The following is a 26,768-nucleotide window of genomic DNA, read 5'->3' on the forward strand; positions in this document are numbered from 1 at the left end:
TATTTATTTCATGAAGAAAATAGGAAGGACTGAAACAATCACATAAACTACTCCATGTAGCCTGCCTTTTGCTGAGTCTATGATGCCTATCTCTAAAGGTGCACCTTCAAAGTACTGAAGGAACTCCTTTTACAGGAAGACTAAATAATTTAAGCAGCTAGCGTTAAAACTAGTTCTTGAGAGGGTCTGATCTATCTGCTCTCACAAACTGTCCTTGTTTTCCCAGAGAAATCACAAAGACGAAACTAAGCTGATTTTATTATTCATGCAAGAATTGCGTTGCTCCTAGATCTGACTTTTACACAAATAATCCTTAACTCTTATTACTTCTTTTTATAGCGCAAGCACAAGACCAGACAGTCAGTGTTTAATCATGACAGACCTCTGATCTATATAAACAGATGAATAAAAAAGGCTCCACCTCTTCAAAAAAGTTTGGAAGAAATATTTAATCATTTAATTCTGTAAAACAACATAGGATTAAATCAACTCATTTCTTAACTGCAGGAAAAGTTTAAACCATTAATACTGCTATAGAAGGTCCAATAACTAGAAACAAAGACATACTGATAATTTAACTGAAATTAAAAGTTAGTTCCCAGTTTCACAATAGTTTTTATAATTCAGAGGCCAAAGATAACACAATGGCCCCCATTTCTGTTTATTATTGTGAACAAATAATGAGGGATTCTTCAGCTAAAACACACTGGTGTGTCAACGTACAGCAACCTACTACACATCAGAATGGTTTCTTTTTTTTTTTTTAATATGTCTTTCATTTAGTCACCAATCAAGAAAAAAAAGATCATTTACGTTATGTTTACCTCATATAATCGCACTTCAATTCTGCCTAAATGTAAAAATCTGGGGTTTTTTTGGTTTTGTTTTTTTTTTTTTTTAAATATCCCTTCCTACATCTTGGCTGGTTGTGTATTTGTTCATAGTGGCTCATGAGGATAGTGACTGTTTGGGACAAAATACTGGGGGAGGGATGAGAGGTAGCCTTCAGATATCAAAAAAACCTGCAACTTGTCCACACTTTGCTAACTTAACCCAGTACCACAGAAGAACACATTAATGCTAGGTTTCCAAGCTCTCCATCCCCCTCTGTTCCTGAGATTCTTAACCATGGCTGCAAGCAGGCAATAAGAACAAGAAGAAAATATTCAAAAGCACAAGCGTTCTTGCTTTAAGATTTAGGACTACTGTCGTGAAAGTCGAATACACTGTACAAACCAGAACGATTGAGCTAACATCTGAGCATCTTCCCTGCAATATTCAACTGCAAATAAAGCTAAATTAAGAAGCAAATTACAGTCTCAGTTAAATGCAGAATGGATACCCTACAAATACAATGCAAGGAACACAGAATTGGAACTGGTAGTACTCTGGCCAAATTTCATAGAAACTTAGTGTGAATAACTTAAATGCTCCAGAAGCCAAAACAGTGTTTTGTTTTGTTTTGTTTCTCCAAAACTCTTCTGTTTGCAAATGTCCTATAAATATTCTGGAGGAAGACCAGATTTCTGCATAGCAAATTCATGACTGGCAATTGGTTTGCTTTTCCTAGTCAATTATTGGACATCTTTCTTCCCTGCCCCCCCCCCAGTAGATTCATAGGAATGAAGACCATGGACCTAAATTTAGAAAAGAGTAAACAACAACAGTTTTTATTCAATATTAATAGAGATACCACACCAACAGGAAAATGAAATTACTTTAACGTACTTCTGTTAGCACTTTTCTGTCTCTTACAACAACTCAAAGGCTGCAGGAGATAAAACAGGAAAGTTATCCACAGCTTTCCTCTCTTGGAATTACATCAGCTGCTTGGGAAGAAAGTCACCAGCAGACGCTTTCCCTCACCACAACAAAAGCACACGAAGTCAGCTGTTTGTGTGGAATGCACGGTATGAGGGAAAAATACTTTTTATCGAAGTGCAGGATAGCTAAAACCAACAGGAAAAGTACGATAACATATATACTTTTTGACTGCAAATTCCTTTTATAATCTCTGTCCTAGTTAACTTCCTCCTCTTCAAATAAATTGCCTTTGGTCCCTGGATCCCCTGCTCAATGGAAAAGGGAATTCTATTCTCAATGGACACTTTCATGCAGACCATTAAAAAGAGAAAGACACAGGAATGCTCTTTAGCCCTAGACAATGAGGCAGGGTAAGCAAACAGTGCTTACACGCACACGGGGCGGACACCGCCCACAACTTCAGCTGTGGAGCAGGAGCAATCCCTTCAGGGGAATGCAAAGAACGGGGGTTCAGGTCGCGCAGCGAACCGGCCAGCGGACGGCTGACCGACGCGGGGTCACCAGAGCCGCTCTCCCCCGCGCCGCCGGCAGCGCCTGCCGCCCCCCCCCCGGCGCCGCGCCCCCCCGGGATCCCGCAGCCGCCCCCGCCGCCCCGCGCACCGGGCCTGCCCACGCCCACGGGCCCTGCCCACGCCCACGGGCCCGCCCTCGCCGGTTCTGCGCGAACACTTCCTGCCCACGCCCAGGGAGCCTCCAGCATGCACACACCCCTCCGCGCCGATGGTTCCTGCCCGGCCCCGGCATTCCCCCCTCCCGGCCCCCGGGAGGATGGTTCCTGCCCAGGCCCATCATCTCCAGCCCTTCCCAACAGTCGCCTCCCTCCCCTCCGCGAAAATACTCGGCCCACAAATATGGCGGCTGACAAAACAGCTCGAGCGGCGCCCTCCCCCAGACCGCCGCGCTCGGCTCCCCCCCGCGCAGCCTCCCCGCCCGCCCGCCTCGCCCCCGGCCGCCTCTCCCCGCCGCGCCCTTCCCCGCTGCCGTGCTCAGCCCACCCTGCCCTGCCCTTCCCCCCGCCGGTCTCCGTCTCGCCGCGGCGGGACCCGCCGGTTCCCGGCCCCGCCGCCGGCCCCCGCCGCCCGCCCGGCCTCACTCACGCTGTGGGAGCCGCCGAAGCGCGGCTGACAGACCTCCCGCTCCGCCTCTGCGGCCGACGCTGCGGCCGGTTTAATGGCGGAGGTCCCGCCGGTGCTGCCGCCTGGCCCCGCGTCCGGCAGCCGCGGGCGGGCGAGCGGGCGCTGAGAGGGCCGCGCTGCCCGCGGCGGCGGCGACCCGGCGCTGGGTGCGGGGCTGCTGCTGCAGCCGGGCGCGGCGCATTCGTGAGGCGCGGCGCAGGTCGCCGTCCGGCTGCGGGCTCGGCGCTCAGCTCCCGGGGCTGAGAGGCTCCCCTCCCCCCTCGGCACAAACAATGCGGCTTCACCACAGCGCTGCGCCGGCGGGGGGAGGCGGGAGGGAGGGAGGGAGCGAGGGGAAGGGACGGGAGGGCGCCAGGCACCGCCCAGACCCGCCGCTGCCGCCGCGCCGCGGGGCGGGGCCTGCGCGCCGCCGCTCCCCCCGCCCCCGCAGGGCCGGGCGGCCTGGCACCAGCCGGCACGGGGCGCTGCGGCGGGCAGGGCCGCGCCTCGGGGGACAGGGCGGGAAGGCGGCGGCCGGAGCAGCGCCTTCCCGCCCAGGGCTGGCCGGGCACGGCGGCCACCAGGCGGGCAGGCCGGCGGGCCACCGAGCCTCGCCGCGGCCCCCTCAGCGAGAGCATTTCAACGCTCCAGCGCGGGGTGAACGGAGCGGGGGAGGAGGGGGAACGGGGGCGGGACGCGGCTTGTTACAAAACCAAGGCTCGGAACTACAAGCGAGTGGTATTTATTATTTCTCTGGGGGAAGTCCAAGCTCGAGATTCGTACGTAGAAAATCTGCTTGAAGGTTAGCTCTTGCGTGGTCTCCGGGTCAGGCTGCTGCTTGTAAATTAACTGATCAGAGCCTTACATTTTGACAAAGCAAAAGCAAGTTATTTCTGGCTCTCCCTGCGAAGGACACCCTTTGTTATGTATTATTTTTAGACCGCCATTACAGCCGTATTTGAGATCTGGAGGATTTCACTGCAATACATTTCTGCGAGGCAGCTGCGCCCACATGCTTAAAAAACAACTTTTAGCTAGCCCAGCCCGAGACAAACCCTTGCCTTCGCTGATCATACAGAACACGTCCTACGTGTAGTAAGAAGCAAACAGTCAAGAGTAGGTACGATCCTCTTTGCCCATCTGTAGCAACCATCCACTGAGCAAATCTTTCTTCAAAAATGACTTGTCAATTAATTTTTACGTTTTCTCTAGTACTACTCTATTTGCTTGCCTTCAAACAGCAGTCAGTCCTACAATACGTTCATGACTAGGAAGTCAGAAACAGATACACCTGTCATTACTTACGTGTAGAAAGTGAATTAAGGTCCAGAGAGCTTAAGTAACTTTGCTAAGGAAATCCTGTAGAATAGGCAAAGGACTTTCCAACTCCTTTTTCCCTCCATCAGGTACCATGCAGCACGCTGAACTCTTAACAAAATAGAAACTATTCAAACAGCTAACATTTGTGCAGTGCACTCGGTGTAGAAATAGATCTTTAGGATCAGATAGGTCCAGTTAACTTCAATTTCTAATACGAAAAAGAAAAAAAAGATTGTATGAGCTATAGAGGCCATCTGGTCATTTGTGTACTTGCCTGTGAGGAATTACTCTGGTTATATTGCTTAGGCGAGCCTACCATCAGTCTCAGAAGTCTTACAACATGCTGATTTAAGGTAACGTTGTTGCACTGGAGTTCAGCTTGTGAGGAAAAGATATTAAAGAGGGAGTAGCATACTAAATCATATACATTAGTGCACAAAGTATAAAAATGACTAGAAATGATAAATATTGTCAAGAAACTAATAATAAGTATAATAAAATCTCATTTATGATAGAAAACATGTTGTTTTATCTTTTAAGTGATAATCCACATGTGTATCTGCCCTGCAGCTGTACAAATGCTTTATAACTGGAAACAAGTTTTCCGCAGAGAACTTGATGGTGTCCGTACTCTCACATGTCTGATTCACAAGTCAGTCTGGCACTTTTCCAGTTTCTTTTTTCTGCCAGGTGGACTACAGCATTCCGCAGCTGGACATCCCTTCAACAATGCAGTGTTCCTTACTGGTGTTTGTATCATTTAACCATCTTTGTTAAACTCAAGCTTTATTCTCTCTAGTAAGCTCTACTCACATGACTTTTTTTTGAGATTCATCTTCCAGCTCTGCCTGCCCTGTGCACTGGGCACATTTGGTAAAAACACTCCATCCATAAGGCGTAAGGTCTTAAACTTCACACTGACAAAAACAGGAAGTGGCAGTTCCAAATGATTTCATTAAAATGACAGCAGCAGCAGCATTGATTCCCACAACCTATTGACCAAGGACTCATAGCACAGCCTGAATCAATCACGACAGCATGCTATGGTGCCAGGATCTGATCTCCTAACAGATTTGAAATGAAAAGCTTCTGATCCACTTTAGCCTAATGCAGAAAGGCGTCCCTGCTCCTCAGATTCTCTACAGAATTTCAAAGAACTGCTGAGCTTCATTTCCTCGTCCCCACACTGAAGACAGTGTCTCTACCTCAAATTACTAAGACGCAGGCAGGGCTCAGCAGTGTTCTAGATCCTCTCAGTTCCTCTCAGTAAGAAGGTACGAGGAGTTTTTGCTATGGACTGTCCAGGCTGTGGCACAGAATGCATGCCATTCATTGCTATGGTACTTCAGAGCAACGGCACAAAGATCAGGGCAGGCTCAACACATAGTTCAGTATTAGGAGCCTTACACTTTCAAATCCTCTCTCATTGACCTTATGACAGTCTTCCAGATCAGAATCCTCAAACCCTCCATGTTAAATATTAGTATGTTAGCCTATATTATTTCAAAATGCAACAGTATGTAGTATTGTCTGAGGCATTTGACCAGTCCTCAGCACACACTTCTATAATCTCAAAGATGTGTTTCCTGTGCCTTTTCCATCTCACCAGTGAGACTTGGTGCCTCAAAATAGTATTCTTTCTATTTTTGGACAAGGAAAAAACAATTCTACTGGGATACCGTACCATTTCAAGAAAAAAAACCTGGCCCTCTGAACCATAGTTTGATGGCAACAGGACCCTCACCACCTTTTTTGGCACCAGCTCAACATGTGCATGGGGCTGCGGTCCCAGTCCATCCGAATCTTCACACCCCTACTTGGCAGCATCAAGTTTTTATTCAAGTTGCCACTGCTGACTCACCCTGCATGGAAGACTTTCACAGAACGAATATCTTCTGTCTACCAGCTTTCACCTGCACTAGTTATAATTCTCAAGAGAAACATTTGAAAAAGAAAGGATCATGTAAACAAACACAAATGCTATTCATCTGCTTTGGCATCCTCCTTCCTTGCAGAATCAAACTTCACGAGACACATTTCTACATTGCTAAAGTGTATCACTGACATAGTATCATCTTTATTTTACAGATTACTAAAGATCAACTCAGACTTGCTGCAGCACTTCGATATTGACAGTGGTGCTGATCTTCCCTGATTAGAACTCTGTATCCCTGGCCCAGTCTGAAGAGCTGGCTGGTGAAAGGACAAGCAAGAGGCAGAGCCCACATCACATGTTCTTTACAACCTGCAAGAATCTTTCCATTTCAAGATAGGTTTTAGACTGCCGTCCCATGCGTGTGTGGGTCTTCTTCCTATCACGAAGACAAATCTGCCTAACCTTGCTAAGTCATGTGATGCCTCCGTATGATGCCTCAAGCCAATCTATCCCTATAAAGTTTTCAAGTCTCGCTTCCCAACTATACGGTTTACACCTTCAGACTCATCTATGCATGATGAATATTCCCCTCCCAGAATATGGTCTCATAAGATACAACATTACTATGGTCCTCGCATCCTGCAAGGGAGTGCTTTTTGATCTCACTTACCTCATCAGTCATGGTATATGGTGCTGGCAAAGTACTTGCAGGCATGACTGTGCAAGGCTGGTTGTTCTCAAAAGAAAGGTTGTTCCCAAACCTCACAGAAGCCAGAACAGCACGCATCTTCAGTCTGTGAGGTGGTGTAGTGTCCCTCCACCTCTTCTGGCTCATCTTTGCGAACTACTACATTTAAAGACAATGCCACATACGGCTGATCCATCTCCTAGTTATCGTTAATACTTTGTCAGAAAGGCTGACTTCTTTTTCATACTAGACTGAGTGGGATATATGGTCCAAAGTCCTAGATGACAATTCCAGAATGGGAATCAACCTTTTCGCTTCAAATATGGAAGAAAAGTGTTGGCCTTTTTTACCCCTACATGTTTAATGAATATCTTCCTTGTTCTCTGGTTAGGAAGAATTGTCTGCATTTTCCTTTTCATTCCTCTGATCCTGAAGTTTTAGCCATATTATGACAAAAGGGTGAGTAAAGATGAAATAATATTGGTGTTCATCCACGTTCACCAACTGCTAAGGAATCAAACTTTTTTGCTTCTTTTGGCCTCACTAACTGTTACTTCCTGCACATACCATCTTTCTCATCTTCAGAATCAAAGGGGTTCTCTATTTATAAAATTGGTGAGAAGACCCTTTAGATCTCCAGAACAGTTCATGTTGGTCCAAAAAAATGATCTTCACCAAAATATGAGTTTTAAAACAGACTGGAGGGTGTCACAATGCCTTTTACGGTACTGATAAAGACAGAGTCCTTTTATCATCACAGCTCCACCAGAACTCAAGCTACATCAGCGTGCTTGCTAAGTAATACCTCTGTGAGTTGTATCTGCTAAGCAGTCCTATGGAATGTTATCTATAGATAATACTTAAAGACTATTTGACAGAGTGGTCTTTAAGCTGTACAGCTGCTATGCAAAGGCCCTTACCCCATTTCCATTTAAGCATTTGTGGGAACTACTGCTTGGAGTCACCTACTGCAAGAAGAGGTATGTAGACTGTCACTTGCAGACTGAAAGACATGTTAAGCAGTTCGTTGAGATACACAATTGACAGCGAAACCTGCTTCCTGCCTTACTTACCCTTCCACTAGCTAGCCTGAATCCTTTAACATTGTGTACCTTTGGGATTTTGCAGTTATAAGGCGCTCTCTACCATATGTCCTCATAATTGTTGCATGATGGAAGGTGGGGCTTGAGCTCACCCCTACAGACACTGCAAAGATTAAAAAAAAATCTTCAGTATTAGGATATACATGAAACCCTATGTAAACTATACTTCAACTAAAAAAAAAAATTCCCCAAATTACAAAATGCTGCACCAAAAGCACAAAGCTTGCCCATCTACTCACCTCTAGATCTTCTAAATAGCAAAACTACTATCTACTGGAGACTATTTTATTGAGCACAAACCTTTGGAGCAGAGTTATTTGCACTCTTATGTATAATAATATTGTTGTTTACAGAAGAGCAGACAGAGCCATGAACAAGGAAATAGTATTCCCCTTCTCTCCCGTCATTGCCTCTCTGGCATTAATTATTCAATTCCTAGTGTTTACAGTTTGGCACCTTTATTATGTTCTGCATAGTAACTCCACCTGCAAAGGTCTTTATGGGAAGCTATTCCTGCCAAATGGTAACTGCCATCAGAACAGCCCTTCATAAACAAGTCACCGATTTTCTATTTAGCTCCCAGAACTGCCTCGCTGCATGATCAGATGGAAAAGATTGCCAGAGCAAGGGAGGCAGCAGGAAAGTAAATCCAGGGTTTGGGAGTGCCCCTTCAGCATCCCTAGTTACTAGCCATCAAAAGAAGCTGCATGTTTAGAATTGGAGTGTCTGTCAATTCACATAGCATAACTAACTGAGCCAAGTTACGGGCAAAGACAAAATGTCAGTGGTAATGGGTAGGACTCAAAAAGCAAAACAATAATTGCTATGTGAAAAGTTCTAAAAATATCATACTTGCATAGCAAAGAATTGCCAAACACTGTGGCTAAACAATTTACATTGGATTTTGACTTCTTTTTTTTGCAAGACATGCTGAGGAAACCTCAGTAGCAGATGAAGACAGAATTCATCGAAAGTTAATGCAACAAAAGAGCACCTATTTGAACTGAAGATTTTTGTCAAAGGCAGCCACAGCAAAAGGAAAACAGTGCTCTCCACACAAATATTTCATACACAATATATTTCTCAAATCACACATCATTTTCAGTACTTCCATTTCTAATTTCTCTCTGTGGTTGTTCTCCTCATCTGGTTTGGATTTCAGAAGGTACTTCATTTAGCACAAACACAGGTAACTGCTTAAGCCAGCATAACCCATGTAAACAATATTACTACAAATACATTACCACTTTCTCTCATAACCCTTTCCTACTCCCTGATCCTTTCCCCTGCCCTGGAAACAGCCTTCATCCAAACAAAGAAAAGTTACTCACTGCCTTCATAAAGTTTAATAATATATAAAGATTATTTTATTTATTAAATCCCTTAAAGTGACTTCTCTATTCTCAATTCCTTGCTGTCAGTATCAAAACTTGGAAATGTAATATGTGATGAAGTATAAACTCTGAGTGAAGTTGTTTTCCTTAGTTAGGTCACTCACAAGCATGTATCTCCAAGAAACAATCTCCAATGTTTACAATGAGTTAATACTTCAGCCTTAGTATAATTAAGTTAAAATTCAATCAGCAATGAGACACAAATCCAGTCTTAATTACTTTACTACCTCTTCCTCATTCATTCTAGAGGACAAACCTGGTCTGCAGATGATTAAGATGGTATGCAATGGAGGAAGCTTTGCTGTTAGAATCCCTAGTCATTTATTGCAGAAGAAATCCCAAAATAGATGGACTCATTCAGAATTACAACGTTGTCTCCTCATTTACATGGGGAAGAACTACAAAGCAAGATGACATCAAAATCTGGGGAGGAAAAATAAAGTGAAAAAAATAAGTCAGAAGCAAGACTTAATACATGACATCCACAAAAAAACCCCAAACAAACAAGAGAATCAGACATGGCTCATAGCCTCCCCTGTTCAGAGAAACCCAACTCATATGTATCATTTAACAAATAGTAATGAGCCCTATGCAGGTTTTCTTTGCTTTGTCTCAGACATGCCTACCACCTTGGCCAGTACCTGATGCTGGCTAATGAAGAGATTTTCCAAAGTCATGCATATATAAATCAGTTCTGATATATAATATGGCTTCATAAAGCAGACAGAATCTCAGTAGGCTCGAAAAAAATGCTAGAATAAGAACTTCAAATTGAGCACTCCTGAAAGATAAATTCCAGCACCATCCTCACTCCACATAAAGGGTAAGTATGAAAAAATCCTGTGAACATCCTATCATATGCTCAACTCCAAGTCAAAAATCACTGACGTACACCTCTGATGTGCTATAAATCCAGGACGATAAAGAAATTAGACAGTTGTGTTTGTAACAAATGAAGTAATTCATATAAAAGCACAAAGGCATCATGGTTTTGGCAGTGAATGCTGCTTAAAGTTGCTCACAACTACTGTGTAATTGCTCATTCTTTATTTTCTGAGCACCCAACTTGACACGTTGGATCTGATAAGCAGAGCCAAGTGCCTGCTGAAGTTAATGGGGTATGTATGCTAAATATATAAGTACTCCCCTATGTTAAGTGTTCTTAGAAATCGTACCCTTGTGATACTAAATTGGACATCCAAATTTAGTACTTCTGACCTGTACTTTAAGGTTTTGATCATTAAGTTGGCACTGTCTAGACAGGGTCCTGGAAGAGGCTGGAGTCTATACGAGGAGGAAAAGAGATAATTTTATTCAATATGTTACCTCAGTGCATACAAAAGGCAGCAATTCTTTGTGCTTGACTTAAGAACTGTTATTTCCTGATGTAGCCTTCATGATTTCATATGGAAAATGCATCACTGACGCAGAAGTTCCTCGGGGTGAAGCCAAAGGTTTGAGTGATTCAGTAAGGAAAATAATCTTATCAGAGCAGGTTTGGAGATCAATACATTAACTGCCCAATTCTGCCAGAACAAGGTAACAGCAGCAAAATGGTTAACACTCCCAACACTGGAATTATCAATATGCTGTTGTAACACTTAATGTTTCCAAAGGTATACAAATTCAGACAGACAGAACTACATCAATTTATCATTGCAGTATCAATGTTATCTTTACTACCAACAAAGAAATGGGTGGAAGGAAGGAAAAAATCAGATTAAGATGAACAACTCAGTGTCTGGAGAGACTCTGGGATCACAGAACACAAAGCTCTGTTTGTAGCACCTGAACATCTACAGTTGTCTAATAACATGTAACAAAATACTGACAGAGAAATAGGTATATTTAAGGCATACTTTAAATTCTGTCACAGTAGGAAGGGACACAAGGATTTCACCTAGTTTCCAACTGGTTTTAGGCTCTTGTTAGAGTCTCCCTGGGAGCTTTCCGAGTTCAACGTGCACCCCAATATTTAGAATGACAGAGAGCTGGTTACTTACGGTTACTGCAGTGACATTTCCTTCTTCTCTGGACCTGTAACACCTATTCTCCAGAGAATCCAAACAGTTTCTTTGGGAGCATGCTCTCTTACCTTTCTGATATTCTACAAAACATAATGGGGAACCAGGTACTTGCAGTCTGCTCCAAGGACTGGAGTGAGAAATGACTTTTTTTATATTCATTTAATATCAGATCACTTTTAATTCATGCCAGGTTCACTTAAACATGCAAATAAAGATGTTTATTCACAATATCTGAAACAGATAACAAGTTTATAAAGGCATAAATGGGGGAAAATGGAAAAGAAAAAAAACCAAAAACCTCTTCTTCAGTTAAATAAGAAAAGTTTTTGTTTCTTCCTGTCAAGATGTCTTGTGCAGACTTTTCTTGTATTCATCTTGCCAAATTATTATCTTCTTTCACATACTTACACCTCAGACTGCATGCTTTATGGACAATCTCTGTCTTTAGACTATCACTACACCAGTGCTGCTACATTCACCACAAGCCGGCAGTCTGGAGCCTTCTCTAGAACTGCAGTTACTTTTTCTTTCCTTTGCAGTCATGTCACCAGATCACCATCCTCTCGTTGTTTTATTCTTGGGTGTTTGTGACAAGACTTTCTGGCCCCAGCTTTGCTCAGATTTTTAAGACCTACTTTCTTAAGTTTCCGGTGTATATTTGTAAAACAGAAAGAAGTTTCAGCTATTTCACTCAATCTGTGATATACATCTATAAGTTATATACTCAATCACTGATTGGTTCTCAAGCCACTTAGAAAATAATTTAAAGAAATAACCAACTTTCATCAATCTCATCTTTCACTAACCCTTACAGAAATTTTCAGAATAGGATGTATGAAAAAAATGAAGAGGTACAGAGAGATGCATACAGAAAGAGCAACATGCAGTAGGAAAGCAAAGTGAATTTCCAGTCCTTTTTTAATTTACTGTACAATTTTTTACTATAAATTGGGAAACTCTTCAAAGTCATAGCTGTTTCAAAAAAACAAAAAACAAAAAAGGCAGTTAAAAGAGCCAGATATTCTAATATTATGGTGTGGTGAGTCTAACTATGTAATTCCGAGTAAAATTCAACATACCTGTTACAATTCTACAGTTCTCTAAAAGATGCTTTATGTGATTATATATTTCTACTTATTATTATTATTGCATGTGGAACAGTCACCGTAATTACCTGTCAACTGGTGATAGAGGCTTCTTAGCTAAGCTCTCACACCTCTATTACTGAGTCTAGTTGGCAGATCCGGACAAGGCCAAACTTCATTTTTAAGTAGTTGTATTCATATAAATGCACTTTTGTAACAGTGGAAATTGGGCAAGTCAAAGTAACTTCACCTCAAATCACTTTGGCCTCAGTTACTTGGCCTCAATCATCTATAGTAGCAGTTCAACTGTATCAGTAAAAATACACTGCAAGTTACAAAGTTATGATATGGAACTAAGAAGGACTGCCAGCACACAATGTAATAGCTATTTTGTTGTGATTTTGAGTAGCATATGAATGAAAAAAAAAAAAAGAAATCTTCCAAAGGAAACACTAACTGTAATGGATCATTTACTTTCCTGACTGGCACCATCCATTTCGAAGACCGCACCAGTACTATAGAAGTACAAACATAAAAGTACTATAGAAGAATGTTCAAGAGCTCCACTATTTCAAATCAGAAAGTGATCAACTGATTTCTTCATATACTGCCATATATACACCAAAACATTTTTTGACTAAATCTGTCAATTAAAGAAAATAAAAACAAAAAAAACCCAGTCAACTGATGAAAACAACTAAGATCAAAAAACAAGTACTTGCTTAAGCACTATTTTTCTCTCTAAACACTGTCTTAATCTAAAACTTCGCATTACTTTCAAACCAGTGCTGTTAACGTTTTTCTCCTGCTTCCACTCCCAAAGGTAAGATGCAAGATGTTCTGACCAGAGACACTGAAGTCTAAGAAGCAGAAATCTATTACTGCCGCTGGGAATTTGACAACAAATGTCAAAGTCTCACCCGATCATCTCTTTACCCAGCTCTCTGTAGAAACAACATACATCAAAAAACCCCAACAAACCACCCTGCTTCACCCCCACCCCACCCGAAAAACCTGGATCCCTCAGTCCACTTGACAAACTTGACTAATCTTTCTCAATCACAAAAAACAACCAGTGACTGACAACTGAACACCAAAACTGGAGGAGCTTTACCCAGAAAAATTCCAAGATATCAACCATATAGCAGGCCACCACTTCGCTGAACCAACACAACGCTGCGGTGATGCACTCCCCCCCTGCCTCTCCTGGACCACTTTACGACCACAGGAATTCCCATCACGACTTGACCTTTGTGCAATGAGTTCGGCAGTTAAACATCCCTTGACCGCACCAGGAACTCCTGCGTGGCTAAGGTGAGAGTAGCACTAGCCGTAACCAGGAACTCCGGTTGTCTGGCCAAGGTGGGGAACAAGAGGGGGAATAATCAGCCATCCCCTGACAGCCTTGCAATATACCATTGCGGATCATAACTCAGGCGGATCTGTACGGGAGGATCGTACCAGCATTACTGGAATTTTTGAGAACTCCAGTAATTAACTGACCCGAATTGAGGCCAGGATGGAAATTTACTGATGCCTAAAGTCAATCATCTCGCGACCCTACAAACAGTGGTACCAAGGGAGACCCTTTGAGCTCTCCTGGACCGCAGCGGCCTGCTCCCACCATCTCCCTCCAAGTGCGACGCTTCTCAGAGTCTGCAAACTCTCCAGCTTGTGAAGTTCAGAGGCCTGGCGACAGGACCTGGGCTGAACTCCAGGGGCCTCCTCACTCCTTGAGGCTCAACCTTCACCCGTTCAGACAATCCTTTCAAGTGAGTATTTCACTTAGCTCGAGGGGAATTTTTGACAGGTACCTTTATATGCATATTATATGTGTGTGTGTGAATTGATTCAAATATTGTAGTAAGTCCTATTTAATCCCTTTGTAAAGGCAAAATTAACCAATGACTAACTGCTGCTAAATTCCTGTGAGTCTCTCTTTAACTGTGAAAAAACCTTAAACTGTTGCTAGACACATATACTCCTCAGACATAAACCGCTGATAAAGTCTCAGGCGAAGTCTCGATCCAGCCGCACCTAGGCTCCTCTCTGAGAAGGAGTTTAGAAAGCAAGCTCCCAATTCCCCTGACATTGTACAGGTTCGGAAATTAATTTTATCCCCTGAAGAATGGGCAACTGTAAATCATGTCATGCTAAAACCATTAATTAAAGGAGCCCCTGCTATACTCAAACCCTGCCTCACTGCTAAACAAGATGAAATTAGGAAAGACAAAGATTTCAATGCCCTTTTGGCCATAAGAGAAGTTGCTGATGACCACAAAGAAGTCCCGGTACACAGAAATCTCCCCACCTGGGCAACATTAATGCACGACATCATAAATCATGGGTGAGAAATGGGATGGGATAATCTATCTAATGAAACCAAAAATGCAAGCCATAACATTAGACAAATTAAACAATTATCCCAAAATAATTCCCAGGAACCAGAACCCACTGATCACCAATCCTAAACTCAGAGGGGGAGGGAACTATATAATCGAGCAGTAACATTAGGCATTCTGAGAGCTGTAATTCAGAGACAACCTGCCAGTATTATCCAGCGTCTAATTCATGCATTTCAGAGACACAATCAGAGAGAAAACATTCCAGACATTCCAAACACTCAGATACTATCACCAACTTGGAGAGGAGATAATAACCCTTTCCTTCCCCAAAATTCAAGATCAGAAAATGAATAGTGCCTGGATGACAACTGGGTCTTTCTGTCTGGCAAACAGAATCCCATCAATGGATAAATAATAATAGCCTATATATTTTAATCCTAGTTGGACCTTGACAACAATTAACAAAATTTCTAATAGATACAGGAGTACAAATTTCAATATTAACATAACAGGATGCTGAGAAGCTGGGTATATGACCCGGATGGCAAAGAGTTAAGATTACCGGAGTAAACAGAGCAAGTATTATTTGCCAAACTGAAAAAGTTAATTTATGGCTCCCTGGTGAGAAGCCTATGTCATCTACTGCTTTGCAGTTAAAGATCACAATGCAAACATTTTAAGATTCAATGTTTGAAATGGTCGAACCTGGTGCTTGTGAACGGCAGCCTGTGGTCCTTGGGTTCAAATATCAATCCTAACCCAAACAAACATCGGGAGGCTACAGTGCGTTTACTCTGCACAGCTCCAGCACTCCCCGATTCAAAGATTACCATTGTCCCACAGTATCCAATTTCTGCTGTGGCACAAGCTGGAATTTCTGAAGTAACAGCTGATTTGGAAAAATGACAAATCATTTCCAGAACCCACTCCGCATATAATTCACCGGTTTGGCCAGCCAGAAAACCTGATGGGAGATGGCAATTAACAATTGATTGCCAGCGTTTAAACGCCAACGCAGCCCCACTAACAGCTGCAGTACCTAATATTGCAACTTTAACTGCCACACTACAAGCAGCTGTACACCCATGGATGGCAACATTAGATATAAAAGATATGTTTTTTATGGTCCCATTACAGGAAAAAGATAAAGAAAAATTTGCTTTCACTTGGGAACGTGTACAATATACCTTCAACGGACTCCCACAGGGATATAAGCATTCACCTACAATTGCTCATGCTGCGCTTGCTGAAATTCTACAGTGTCACTTCCTCAAGATGTAAAACTGTATCAATATACGAATACATAGATGATATTCTAATCGGAGGGACCTCTCCTGAAAAGGTGGGGGAAGTGGCAGCAGCAGTGTGGCAAGCATTACACAAAGCAGAAGTTGAAATCCCACCTGAAAAATGTCAAGGACCAAGCAAAGAAGTAAAATTTTTAGGTACCTGGTGGATTGCAGGTAGTGCAGCAATTCCACTAGACACCCTAAGTAAAACAGAACAATTACAAATGCCCCAATCTAGGAAAGAATTACAACAGCTTATGGGTACTTTAGGATATTGGAGAAAACACGTACCTGGATTTTCTATCGTTCCTCGTCCACTGTACTCACTTTTACAAAAGGGAAAACCATGGAAATGGAATTCAGAGCATGAGGAGGCGGTCAAGACCCTAATACAAGAATTAAAAACATATCACTCATTGGGACCAGTACACCCCCGCAATCCTATTATAATGGAATGGGGTTTTGCGGAACATGGTACTTATCGTAATTTATTTCAAACCGGCCCTGATGGACCAAAGAGACCGCTATTATTCAGTTCAACTGCATTTAAAGACACAGAACAGAGATACTCTGAATGGGAAAAAGGACTTCCATCTTTAGTCCGAGCAGTTAAACAAGTTGAGAAAATACACCAGGGACAACCTGTACCAGCCAGAGGTCCATTTAATTTACTAGAAACAGTCCTAAAAGGAACCGCTCCTCCTGAAGGAATTGCATAGAAACCCACCATCAGGAAATGGTGTGCCCACCTGGTGGGAGTAGCAGATGAAATGCAATTGACTGAAGGACATACAAAACTTTCCAAATTTCAGATGCCTATAAATGCAGACTCACTAGCACTAAACCAGCCATTTAAACCTTCACCGATTCTAGATGCACCCCCCTTCACTGAAGAAATCCTGACTGAGGGCATTTAGTTTACCAACACCTCAGCAAAAATGGTAAATGGCAGGTGGCAATACAAAGCTGTCGCATTAGAAATTAACACTGACAAACAAGTAATAGAAGAAGGGGAAGGCAGTGCACAAGTAGGACAATTAAGGGCAGTTGTTCCAGCAGCACAAAATGGAGCAAAATTTATCTATGTATGTCGATTTCTATACTGTATGGGCAGGTGCTACCCAATGGTTCTGTCAATGGGAAGCCCTAAATTGGGAAATAAATAGATCTCCAATTTGGAGAACTGAAGATTGGCAATTATTGCTAAATGTATCTAGAAAAACACCGCTTAAGATGGGATGGGTGAAAGTATGTGGCAAAAACAACAAACTAGCCACAAACTGGAACGAAAAGGTAGATGAATTAGAATTAGGGGAATAAAAACAGAGAATATACTAGACCCTGAATGGTATTGGTTAAGGGAATGGTTACATCAGAAATTAGGTCACACAGGCCAAGAAGCACTTTTCTTTGCAGCCCAAAGCTGAGGTTGGCCTCTAAACAGGAAAACTTGTGAAACTATTCTTACAGAATGTCCCCAATGTAAATTGAAATTGCAAACATATCACCCTGCTAAAGCACCACCTCTACATATCAATCAAGGAAAACCTTTGTGGTCTACATGGCAAATTGATTATATCTGACCACTTAAATCCTCTGCAAGATATCAATATATCCTCACAGGAGTAGAAGTAGTTTCTGGCTTGCTTATGGCAACTAAGTGTCGGAAAGCTGATGGATGAAATACAATGTGAGGGCTGTCATCTTGGTTTTCAAGCCTGCCTACTCCTGGTCTCATCCAAAGTGACAATGGCTTGTATCTTACATGTAAGGAAGTGCAAGAATGGGCAAAGCAGGAAGAAACTGAATGGGTGTTTCATACCCCCTACTATCCTCAATCAAATGGAATAGTAGAGAGAGCTAATGGCTTATTAAAAAGAAGCCTTAAACCACACAAGACACAGTGGGACACTCAACTTTCCAAAGTATTTCACCAACTGAATATTCCATATGAACCCACCGGGAGCCCTGTAAGCCAAGCATTCTTTGCAAAAACTGGGCCTTGTGCTCCCCCTTCTGATGAAAGAAAATGTCCACTAACATTACAACCAGAAAAACCTGTTGTGGTAAGCTTACCACAAATTGGGAATGTGCCTATGACTCTAACTAACCCTTGTGGCCCACTTGCTTGGGAAGCTACTGATAGCAGTGGTACCAAACACAGAATAACTACTAGGTGGATTTATCCTATACCATAAAGGTGTCACTTGTTCGGCTTTCCCCACTGAAACTTTTCTTTCTTTTCTTTTACAGACCATCTACGTTGATACTCTGAATCTACACTGATGGCGACAGTGACAACTGCAGTGTATCCCCACCTTGTTCTTACTCTGAATTGGGATAAGTATAACCCTTCCAGTGCAAACACAAAATCCTTGGACAGTTCACACATAAGACTATTGGGACCATGCGCTAGTAAATTATACTGGAAATGCTGGGATCCCACCAAAAGATAAGGCAAACCTAAACCTTGCTACTGTAGTTACACACGGAGACAAGGCATACCTAAAGGAAGAATGGAAATGGGAAACATTACACAATTCAGGAATTGGAATATCTCACAATAACAATGACATTCATCAAATACCGCTTCAGGCCACACCAGGGGAAGAAGTAAAAATAGGGTGCCGGGCAATCAATGGATCTACCCATGGAAACCCCACTGAAATTAAAATACACTATACCAATTTTTCTAAACCAAGAAACAATGAGAAATCTTGCTATAAGATACCAGAAGCAGATTGCTGGTACAATTTCACTTTCACACAACCTATACTCTCATTGTGCCTCTGGGGTAAACATGGTGTTGAACTATTGTTTGACGTCATGATTACCGAGGGCAAGATGTGGAATTCATGTACAACGGGGTGGCCATGGGATGAAGCATATGTACTTTTCGACGTACCTACTCCCGATCTAAATTTGTCTGCAATAGTATTACACAATAACACCACCTTTCTTAGACAAGAATGGAGCATTAAAGGTGAAAGTAAAAATCAACAAATTCCATCTTTAAAGGGGACTAAAGGAGACACCATTTTGGTAGGTTGCCGAATTGAAAACAACACTAAATGCATGACAGCAACTTTACACATTGTTGTAAAGTATGTCGAGGGAAAACAACACATACATGCCTGTCCTTTCAAACACAAATGCTGGTATACTCTCACTATACCGCATCCAGCACACATAATGTGCCTTAGGACAGGTCTCAACTCTCGCTCCAGCTTCGGTTTTCAATTTAAAATTGATATTGAACAATTATATTCACCAACACAACCTCCTGTCAAACTGTCTCCTCATATTTATAACACTGGTCCCTACATAATTAAAAACATAGGGCAACAGCAAGTGTTGCCATATTGCACACACTAGGTGCAACCCAAATTAATGTCTCTCTCACTCTTAGCTGTATTCAAGCTCAACTGTGGGTACAATCTACTATGGCAACAACTATAAGAGAAGGTGAAGAAGGCACCTTACCCGCTGAAATTAAAGAAATCATTTGGGATAATGCAGCTATATTTGAAAGGGAATTCCAATCATGGTGGCAACTGGTTAATTTCACCTATGATCCCACTACCAGTAAAACCACAGCTTTTGTTTTGACAATAAACAATGCTTCGGTAGATACTATATACCTAATAATTGCACTGGAATTAAATCACAATGGAACTGTACTTTATCCATTAGAACTAAGACTATGGGCCCAACAAAAAAGGAACAAATGGCAAACTATCAATGTTGATGCATGCATTGTGCAGGCACAACAGCGATTTATTTGTAAAAGTAATATCATTAAGGCCCAAGACATTTGTCTTGACACTGAACAAAATATTTGTCACTTTGAGATACATCCTAACAAAACCCCTGAAACTATACTCATATATGTTGGAAATGGATGTATTTGCATGAGAACCCTCTGTGATTCTACATCTATAGACAACACCACTATAGATATATATATAAGCACTCAAATACCTGTATTTGTAATTTTACTAAAATTACAGGATGGGATTTCAACTATTCAGCTCCTGTCACAACTCAACAATTGCTGAAATCCAACTATGCATCATATCAAGATCTATCACCTACCCCTAACGGGATGAATCTCACATTGGTGAGAAAACTGTTACAACATGATGACCTGAATCAATTGCTGAAACAAATTCAGGATAATGGACAAAGAACCCTAATTACCGTCCAACATGATATGGCGAAGATACACCATGTTCTAGAAAGAGTGAAGAAGGATGGAGAGCATCACGGGTAGGATACCTTATTTGGATGGCCCCCAACAGCAAGTGGGACACTGAACCAGATGCTACACCCCACCGTGATTCTGTTGGCTCTCATTATATTATGCTTGTTGTTAAACATCCAGAGCCAACAGAATCACGGTGGGGTGTAGCAGACAAATAGCATTATTACAAAACCCTCCTCACATATATGAAATTGCTTAGTCACATTTAACAAAATCCTAATAATCAAGGGAACCAAACAAAAATGTCCCTCAAATTACAACTGGAGTATGACATTTATCTGTTCATAGACACACCGGCAAGAGGCAACCACACTGTCACTCTGTGGGAAAGAGATGGATTGACTTTAGTCACAGGGTGGATTGTGGTGGTGCATTTTCCCCCCCCGCCTCTCCTGGACCACTTTACGACCACAGGAATTCCCATCACGACTTGACCTTTGTGCAATGAGTTCGGCAGTTAAACATCCCTTGACCGCACCAGGAACTCCTGCGTGGCTAAGGTGAGAGTAGCACTAGCCATAACCAGGAACTCCGGTTGTCTGGCCAAGGTGGGGAACAAGAGGGGGAATAATCAGCCATCCCCTGACAGCCTTGCAATATACCATTGCGGATCATAACTCAGGCGGATCTGTACGGGAGGATCGTACCAGAATTACTGGAATTTTTGAGAACTCCAGTAATTAACTGACCCGAATTGAGGCCAGGATGGAAATTTACTGATGCCTAAAGTCAATCATCTCGCGACCCTACAAACAGTGGTACCAAGGGAGACCCTTTGAGCTCTCCTGGACCGCAGCGGCCTGCTCCCACCATCTCCCTCCAAGTGCGACGCTTCTCAGAGTCTGCAAACTCTCCAGCTTGTGAAGTTCAGAGGCCTGGCGACAGGACCTGGGCTGAACTCCAGGGGCCTCCTCACTCCTTGAGGCTCAACCTTCACCCGTTCAGACAATCCTTTCAAGTGAGTATTTCACTTAGCTCGAGGGGAATTTTTGACAGGTACCTTTATATGCATATTATATGTGTGTGTGTGAATTGATTCAAATATTGTAGTAAGTCCTATTTAATCCCTTTGTAAAGGCAAAATTAACCAACGACTAACTGCTGCTAAATTCCTGTGATTCTCTCTTTAACTGTGAAAAAACCTTAAACTGTTGCTAGACACATATACTCCTCAGACATAAACCGCTGATAAAGTCTCAGGCGAAGTCTCGATCCAGCCGCACCTAGGCTCCTCTCTGAGAAGGAGTTTAGAAAGCAAGGGGGTCCATTCTGAACCTTGTGACTCAACGGGAGGGCCTCCCTTACCCCCTTGTATTTTCAATCTCCGTATAAATCATTCTAATTCACATCTACCTCGGTTTTTTTTTTTTCTTTATATATATTCCATTCATTTAGTAAGTAAAAGAGTGAACCTTGCCATTGAACTTTGCTAAATCCCACTTTTATAAATTTCCATTAAAATCACTTTTTGCAAATACCTTTGACGGTAATTCTTTAAGCGACCTAACCACTCATCCGTGACAAACACATATCCTTCATCCGTGAACAGCCTTCCCTGTGATGGCTACACAGGAGATCAGACTGAAGTGTCAGGTAAAGTGCCCCTCCTGAGGCAGACAGTGGCTGTAAATACAGCGAAACAGAGCCCAGAAACAAGTCGAGCGTGCATTAGACCACAAATACGTATCAGGGTGGGTTTTCCTCAATACAATTACGCATAATAAAGATGAAATCCCTGAAAAGGTGAGGGCTGTGTTCAGGCTAGCGGCATCCCCGCGCTCCAGCGGAGCGATGCCCACGAAGGCCTCTCCTCGGGGTTTCGGCCGCGGAGGCTGCCGCCCTCCCTGAGGCCGGGGCCCTGCCTGCAGCCCGCTGCGAGCCCGCCGCTCGCCAGGCGCCAGCTCCCCGCGCTGCCCCGCCCGCCGGCCCCCGCTGCGAGGACGGGAACGGCCGCTTCGATCGCGGCCGGCCCGGGGCAGCTCGGGGCGCCCGCCCGCGGCCTCCCGGGGAAGGCGCGGACCGGCCGGGCAGAGGCCCCGGCAGCCCCCCGAGACCTGCGGCGCCGCAGGAACCCCCACGCCGGCGCCGCTCCGTCCCCACCGCCCTCGGAGCCGCGGCGGCCGCTCGTCTCCGCCCGCTTCGTTTCGGGGGCGGCTGAGGGGGGGGCGGCGGCGGCCGCCGCGGCTGCGCCTTTGCAGAGAAGGCTCACATCTCACCCCGGCCCCGCCGCGGGGGCGGCGCAGCAGGACACCCGGCTCCCTGCGGCCGCCGCCGCCCCGATCCGGATCTGGGCGCGGAGCCGCCCCACCGCCCCGTGGGCGTCACGGCCCCGGGGGCAGCCATTTTGCGGGCCCCGGCCCGGATGACATGTTGCGCGTCGTGCGTGCCGCCGCTCGGCCGCGGCACGGCACCGCCCCCCGCGCCTGGCGCCTGCGCACCGCGCCCCGTGGCGGCCGAGCCGGGGCAGCCTGCTCAGCGCCGCGGCGGCGGCGGCGGCCGGAGACAAAGCGCCCGGCTAATGAATGGGACGGTCCCGCCCGGCCCTTCCTTTTAACTCCTTCGGGCCCGGCCGGGCGGCGGCGGCGACCTCCGGCTTCTCCTGCGGCGGCCGCCCGGGGAGGTGAGTGGCACCGTTCCGGCACCGGGAGGGGGCCGGGCAAGGCGGTCCGGCTCGCCCTTCCCCGGCCCCCGCCGCCCCCCCCCTCGCCCCCCCCGCCGCCGCCGCCGGGTTTTGCCTCAGTGGCGCCGGTGCCTGCGCGGCCGGGGCCCCGCGCCCCGGGCCCGGCGGCGCCCCGTCCCGCCTGGGAGCGCCCGCAGGACAGCGCCGCCAGGCCGGGGAGGGGGCGTGTGGCGGCGGGGCGGCGCAGGAAGCCGGGGACTAGGCCCGCGGTGCTGGCTCCATTGTCTGCGAGGCCCCGGGAGGGGGCCTGGCGGGCGGGGGTCGCCGGTCCCCGGGGGCTCGGTGCTGGCCCGGACCGGCCGGCAGGCTCTGCTGCCCCCCCCGCCCGGGGAGGGGTGTCCGCCGAGCCTGCTGGCCGCGCCCCGAGCCCGCCCGGCATTGTGCGCGGGCCGGGCCGGGCCGGCGGGACGCGCTGGGGCTCCGCGCCCGCTCCCACCTGGCGGGGCCGCGCCGCCGGGAGGCCGCAGCAGCCGGGCCCGCGGAGGGAGCGGTGACCATGTGGCCGCTGCCATCCCGAGCTAAGATGGCCCGGGCAGCCCCGGGGGTGGAGAGCCCGCCGCCCCCCCGCAGCGGGCGGCCGCGGCTCCGCGCAGGGCGCACGGTGCGGGCCGGGGCTGCGCGGGGACCGGCGGGCGGGCGGGCTTCTCGGGCGCAGGCTTGGCAGCCGGGCGCCGGGGCTGAAAAGCCCAGGAAATCCTAAGAATCGTTCCCCCCCGAGAACACGGGACACGAGGGGGGCAGGCGCCCGCCAGCGGCTTCGGCCGTGGCGTAAACACCGCATCTCTTCCTGTGTGGGGTGAAGTTCCCAGCCCCGTCTGTCTTGGGCAGAGTCGCTGAAGAGAGGTGCATATGGAAAAGCTGTAGAATTTAACTGTCGTGTACTGCGTCTCTCGTTTTCTACTCGGGACGCGGTAATCTTGCTTAAAAATGTCTTCTGTAACTTCTAGATCTACGCTGAGACAGCTGCTGATGGTAGAGACCGGCTGTGTCACAATGCTTACTGGATTTCGGAGGGTGTCTGATACACTTAAAGTTGTCTGCTGCACGTGCAGTCTACTAAAAGTGTAAAAAGATTTATTAATGCAATGAAAGGTAAAAGACCTCTTTTGCATTAATAGTGATTCTAATTATCATTGCTTAGTTTAGTCATGTTTGGCTTTGCAGTGTAGAAAAAGGTCCTCTTTCCCCAATCCTTTTTCCCTGGTGCTTACATGTTAGAAGCAGTCGTGTCTTATTTCTGGGGGGTATCTTTGAGAGATTTCAATAATTTAGCATGAGGTGTTATGCTACGCCTATAATCCCAAGCAGAGAAAGTCTTTCAAGCCCCCATAACATAAACATACTTCTCAGGCTTTCCTTACGTGTTGTTGTCTGTATGGCCCACTATCTGTGTGCATGTGTTTTGCTTTTCAAGAGAGCGAGTGCAGTTCTTTTCTTCTAAAGGTTATCTTCAGTAATGCAACGTTTCACTTAAAGCGCAGACATGCACCCTTGGGAGGATGTTTGTGGAGAACATACTGGGGGTAGTGAAGTCTGGAAGACTTTATCTACTATCCGCAAGATACCACACTGCTACTAGAAAGCCTGTATTTGTACAAATACTGGGCAGGGGCATTCTAGTTATTATTTACTATGGAGATTGGTTTTGTGGAGGAAAAAAAATCTTACATCTCTTCATTGTATATTAAAAGCAGCAGAAATTGTTTTGTGGATTCTTAAGAAATTTGAGTGCTGTCTGCTAGGTATAAGACCAAGAGGCAAGGCGCTGCAAGTTTTTATATGGTTGGATGTCTATCTACTTTAGTACTTACAGTGTTGCTAGTATCTTCCAACTTTAACAGATGTTGAGGAATTTATTCCATAGAAGTTCTCCAGAGCAGACAAATGTAAGAATTGATTGAGAATAAATAAAATGAAAGTAAAATGAAATATCTAAACTAAGCATCTCAGAGAAAAGTTTTCTAAACATTTGTACTTTTGAATAACTGTAACTCTTTTACTGTTACTCTATATAAAGCAAAACTGTTGACAGGTACAGCATCCTCAATGATAATGTGAAAGGCGAAGTATGTAATAGCAGAAGGCTACACAGGTGATGAGTTTAGAATAATGCTTACTGTCTTTCTGTTACCTTGTCTGCTACAGCCTCTATGTTTGCTGTTTCCACCTATTCTGGCTCATTTTAAATCTAGACTGCAAATGTCCTGAGCAAGAATTGTGTTTGCAGAACAGCTAGTGTCATGGGGTCACTGGCGGTTAGTGCAGAGGGGGTCTACTTCAGTACACAATAATACATCCCTAAGGCTTATAACAGGTCCTTTGGAAATACAGGATGGCAACTGAATTTCACACATTTATTTAAAATTGTCTATCCCCGTAAAGTAGAATATCCTCCTATCAAAGTTTCTTGAGAGCTAGGTATTACAGAAGGAAGTCGTGGCAAACTCTTAGGTCATAGGGAATAGTTGCTGGTTTATGTGGCCTTTGAGCCTGTTGTATTTTTTTTTCCTTCCCGTTTTTCTTGGAATTTGTTCTCTTCTGGTTTTTAGAACCCTAAATACAGTAACTTCTTAGACATTTTTTGTGGCTCTGAGAAAGTTTGAATTAAGGAGTGCAGATGATGTATCTCCCAACACCTTACTGCATTTTACCACCGTTCACAGTGAATGTATAAGAGGATTTTGTAAATCCTGTCTTTTGAGGCTTGCTTTTAATTTGTAGAAGTTCTCATCTTCAAAATGAGCATGTTGTGCTATGGGGTTGCCACTGTAATGTACAGTTAAAATAATCAGTTTTATGCATATGGGTGTGATGATACATGTATATTAGCTTAGGTTTAGATAGAAGACAGTATTATAGATAGTTTAGTTGGGGGTTTTGCACAATGTAGACCATAGTGTTTAACTCATCATCATGACTGACAATTTTTTCCTAAGTAGGGACAATGTAGGTATTTTAGTAGTATCAATATTAATTAATGTAATTGACATAATATTATCTGTTCTAGTGTACACTTTCAAAACAGGCTTCACAAAAAAAGTGTTCTCTTGCATGGAGCAGATGTGCATTGTTTTCTGTACAGCTTTATTTTGCATTTGCTACTGGCATCATCAATATCTGTCAAATCACAACTATGAGATTGTTTGATTTTAACCAATTAGTGAAAAAATTGAGTAGTTTCTGTGGCGTAAAAATAGCTTTCAAGTGAAGCTTAGAGTTTAAATCACACACAACAAGAAGTAAGAACAACTAAAGCGTTTATAGGTTTGTTGGTTTTTTTTTTTTCCTGCCAAAGCGGAGGAACTTCTATGCTAAATTAGTGTGATATATAGTTTAACCATGGTAGTATTGTTTAGTATTGTTTTAACCATAGTAGTATTGTTTTGTTTCGGGTTTGTGTGTGTGTGTGTGTGATGAGACAGAGCATAATGTGTCTGTTAAAGCAACAACAGGGAAATAGCTTGATTTTTAAGGTCCTTATTTTCATTCAAGTATGATAATTCAGAACAAATTGTCATTTTTTTATATTGAACAACATATTGGAAAGTGAAGTATCAATCTTTCTATAACCCATGTAAGGCTGGTTTTCAGTGGGTGTTGACATAGGAAATATTATGATATTACCATAATCTTTATTTAAACTTGCAACCTGTGTGCTCTGTTTAACTATTACTGCACACTTACCTCCCTTCCATCTCTCACCTCTTTCCCTTCCCCCTTTGCTTTGTAATGACACGTAGGGCTGGACGATCTCTCTT

The 26,768-nt window shown here is 44.4% G+C and overlaps 2 protein-coding genes and 1 pseudogene across 18 annotated transcripts in view; 1 reads left to right on the forward strand and 2 right to left on the reverse strand.

The window, feature by feature from the left end:
• BRD1 (bromodomain containing 1) overlaps positions 1-3,311 on the reverse strand; it is a 64,306-nt gene extending 60,995 nt beyond the window's left edge. For 3 of the 5 annotated variants that reach the window (XM_087764566.1, XM_087764567.1, XM_087764565.1), the window contains exon 1: positions 2,922-3,308. The gene's annotated coding sequence lies outside the window, so the exon portion shown is untranslated. Of the gene's footprint in view, positions 1-2,921 lie in introns of all 5 variants that reach the window. The other 2 variants (XM_087764568.1, XM_087764569.1) reach the window with 2 other exon arrangements.
• Positions 3,312-3,665: 354 nt separating this feature from the next.
• Positions 3,666-22,736, reverse strand: LOC148054520 (uncharacterized). Of its 13 annotated transcripts, XR_015706923.1 has the most exons (6): positions 22,540-22,736; positions 16,358-16,452; positions 11,324-11,427; positions 10,647-10,846; positions 9,577-9,743; positions 3,666-8,029 (listed from the first exon to the last, which is right to left on the reverse strand). XR_015706923.1 is itself a non-coding variant. In XM_087767643.1 (4 exons), the coding sequence occupies exons 1-4, from the start codon at positions 22,671-22,673 to the stop codon at positions 10,506-10,508; spliced, it is 432 nt and encodes a 143-aa protein (XP_087623769.1). In that variant the 5' UTR covers positions 22,674-22,689; the 3' UTR covers positions 9,762-10,505. The 13 variants fall into 13 exon arrangements, 1 of the variants encoding a protein (XP_087623769.1); XR_015706925.1 differs by having other exon boundaries at positions 10,647-11,578; positions 22,547-22,730; XR_015706924.1 differs by having other exon boundaries at positions 10,647-11,427; positions 22,547-22,728.
• Positions 19,399-21,799, forward strand: LOC148054521 (uncharacterized; annotated as a pseudogene).
• Positions 22,737-26,768: the final 4,032 nt, after the last annotated feature.

Source organism: Nipponia nippon, unplaced genomic scaffold (genome assembly GCF_047370975.1).
Source record: "Nipponia nippon isolate SJK-2023a ecotype South Korea unplaced genomic scaffold, ASM4737097v1 scaffold_3, whole genome shotgun sequence".
NCBI lineage: Eukaryota > Metazoa > Chordata > Aves > Pelecaniformes > Threskiornithidae > Nipponia > Nipponia nippon.

Bases quoted from the DNA above. Each gene is read 5' to 3' on its own strand.
- LOC148054520 (XM_087767643.1), bottom strand. From the start codon at position 22,673: ATGGCTGCCCCCGGGGCCGTGACGCCCACGGGGCGGTGGGGCGGCTCC. The intron at 16,453-22,539 runs GTGAGCCTTCTC...TTCTTGTATTAG, and splicing joins CGGCGGGGCCGGGGTGAGAT to GGTCTTGACCGCCTCCTCAT. The intron at 10,605-11,323 runs GTAAGTAACCAG...CTCCTCGTATAG, and splicing joins GAAATGTCACTGCAGTAACC to ACTCCAGCCTCTTCCAGGAC.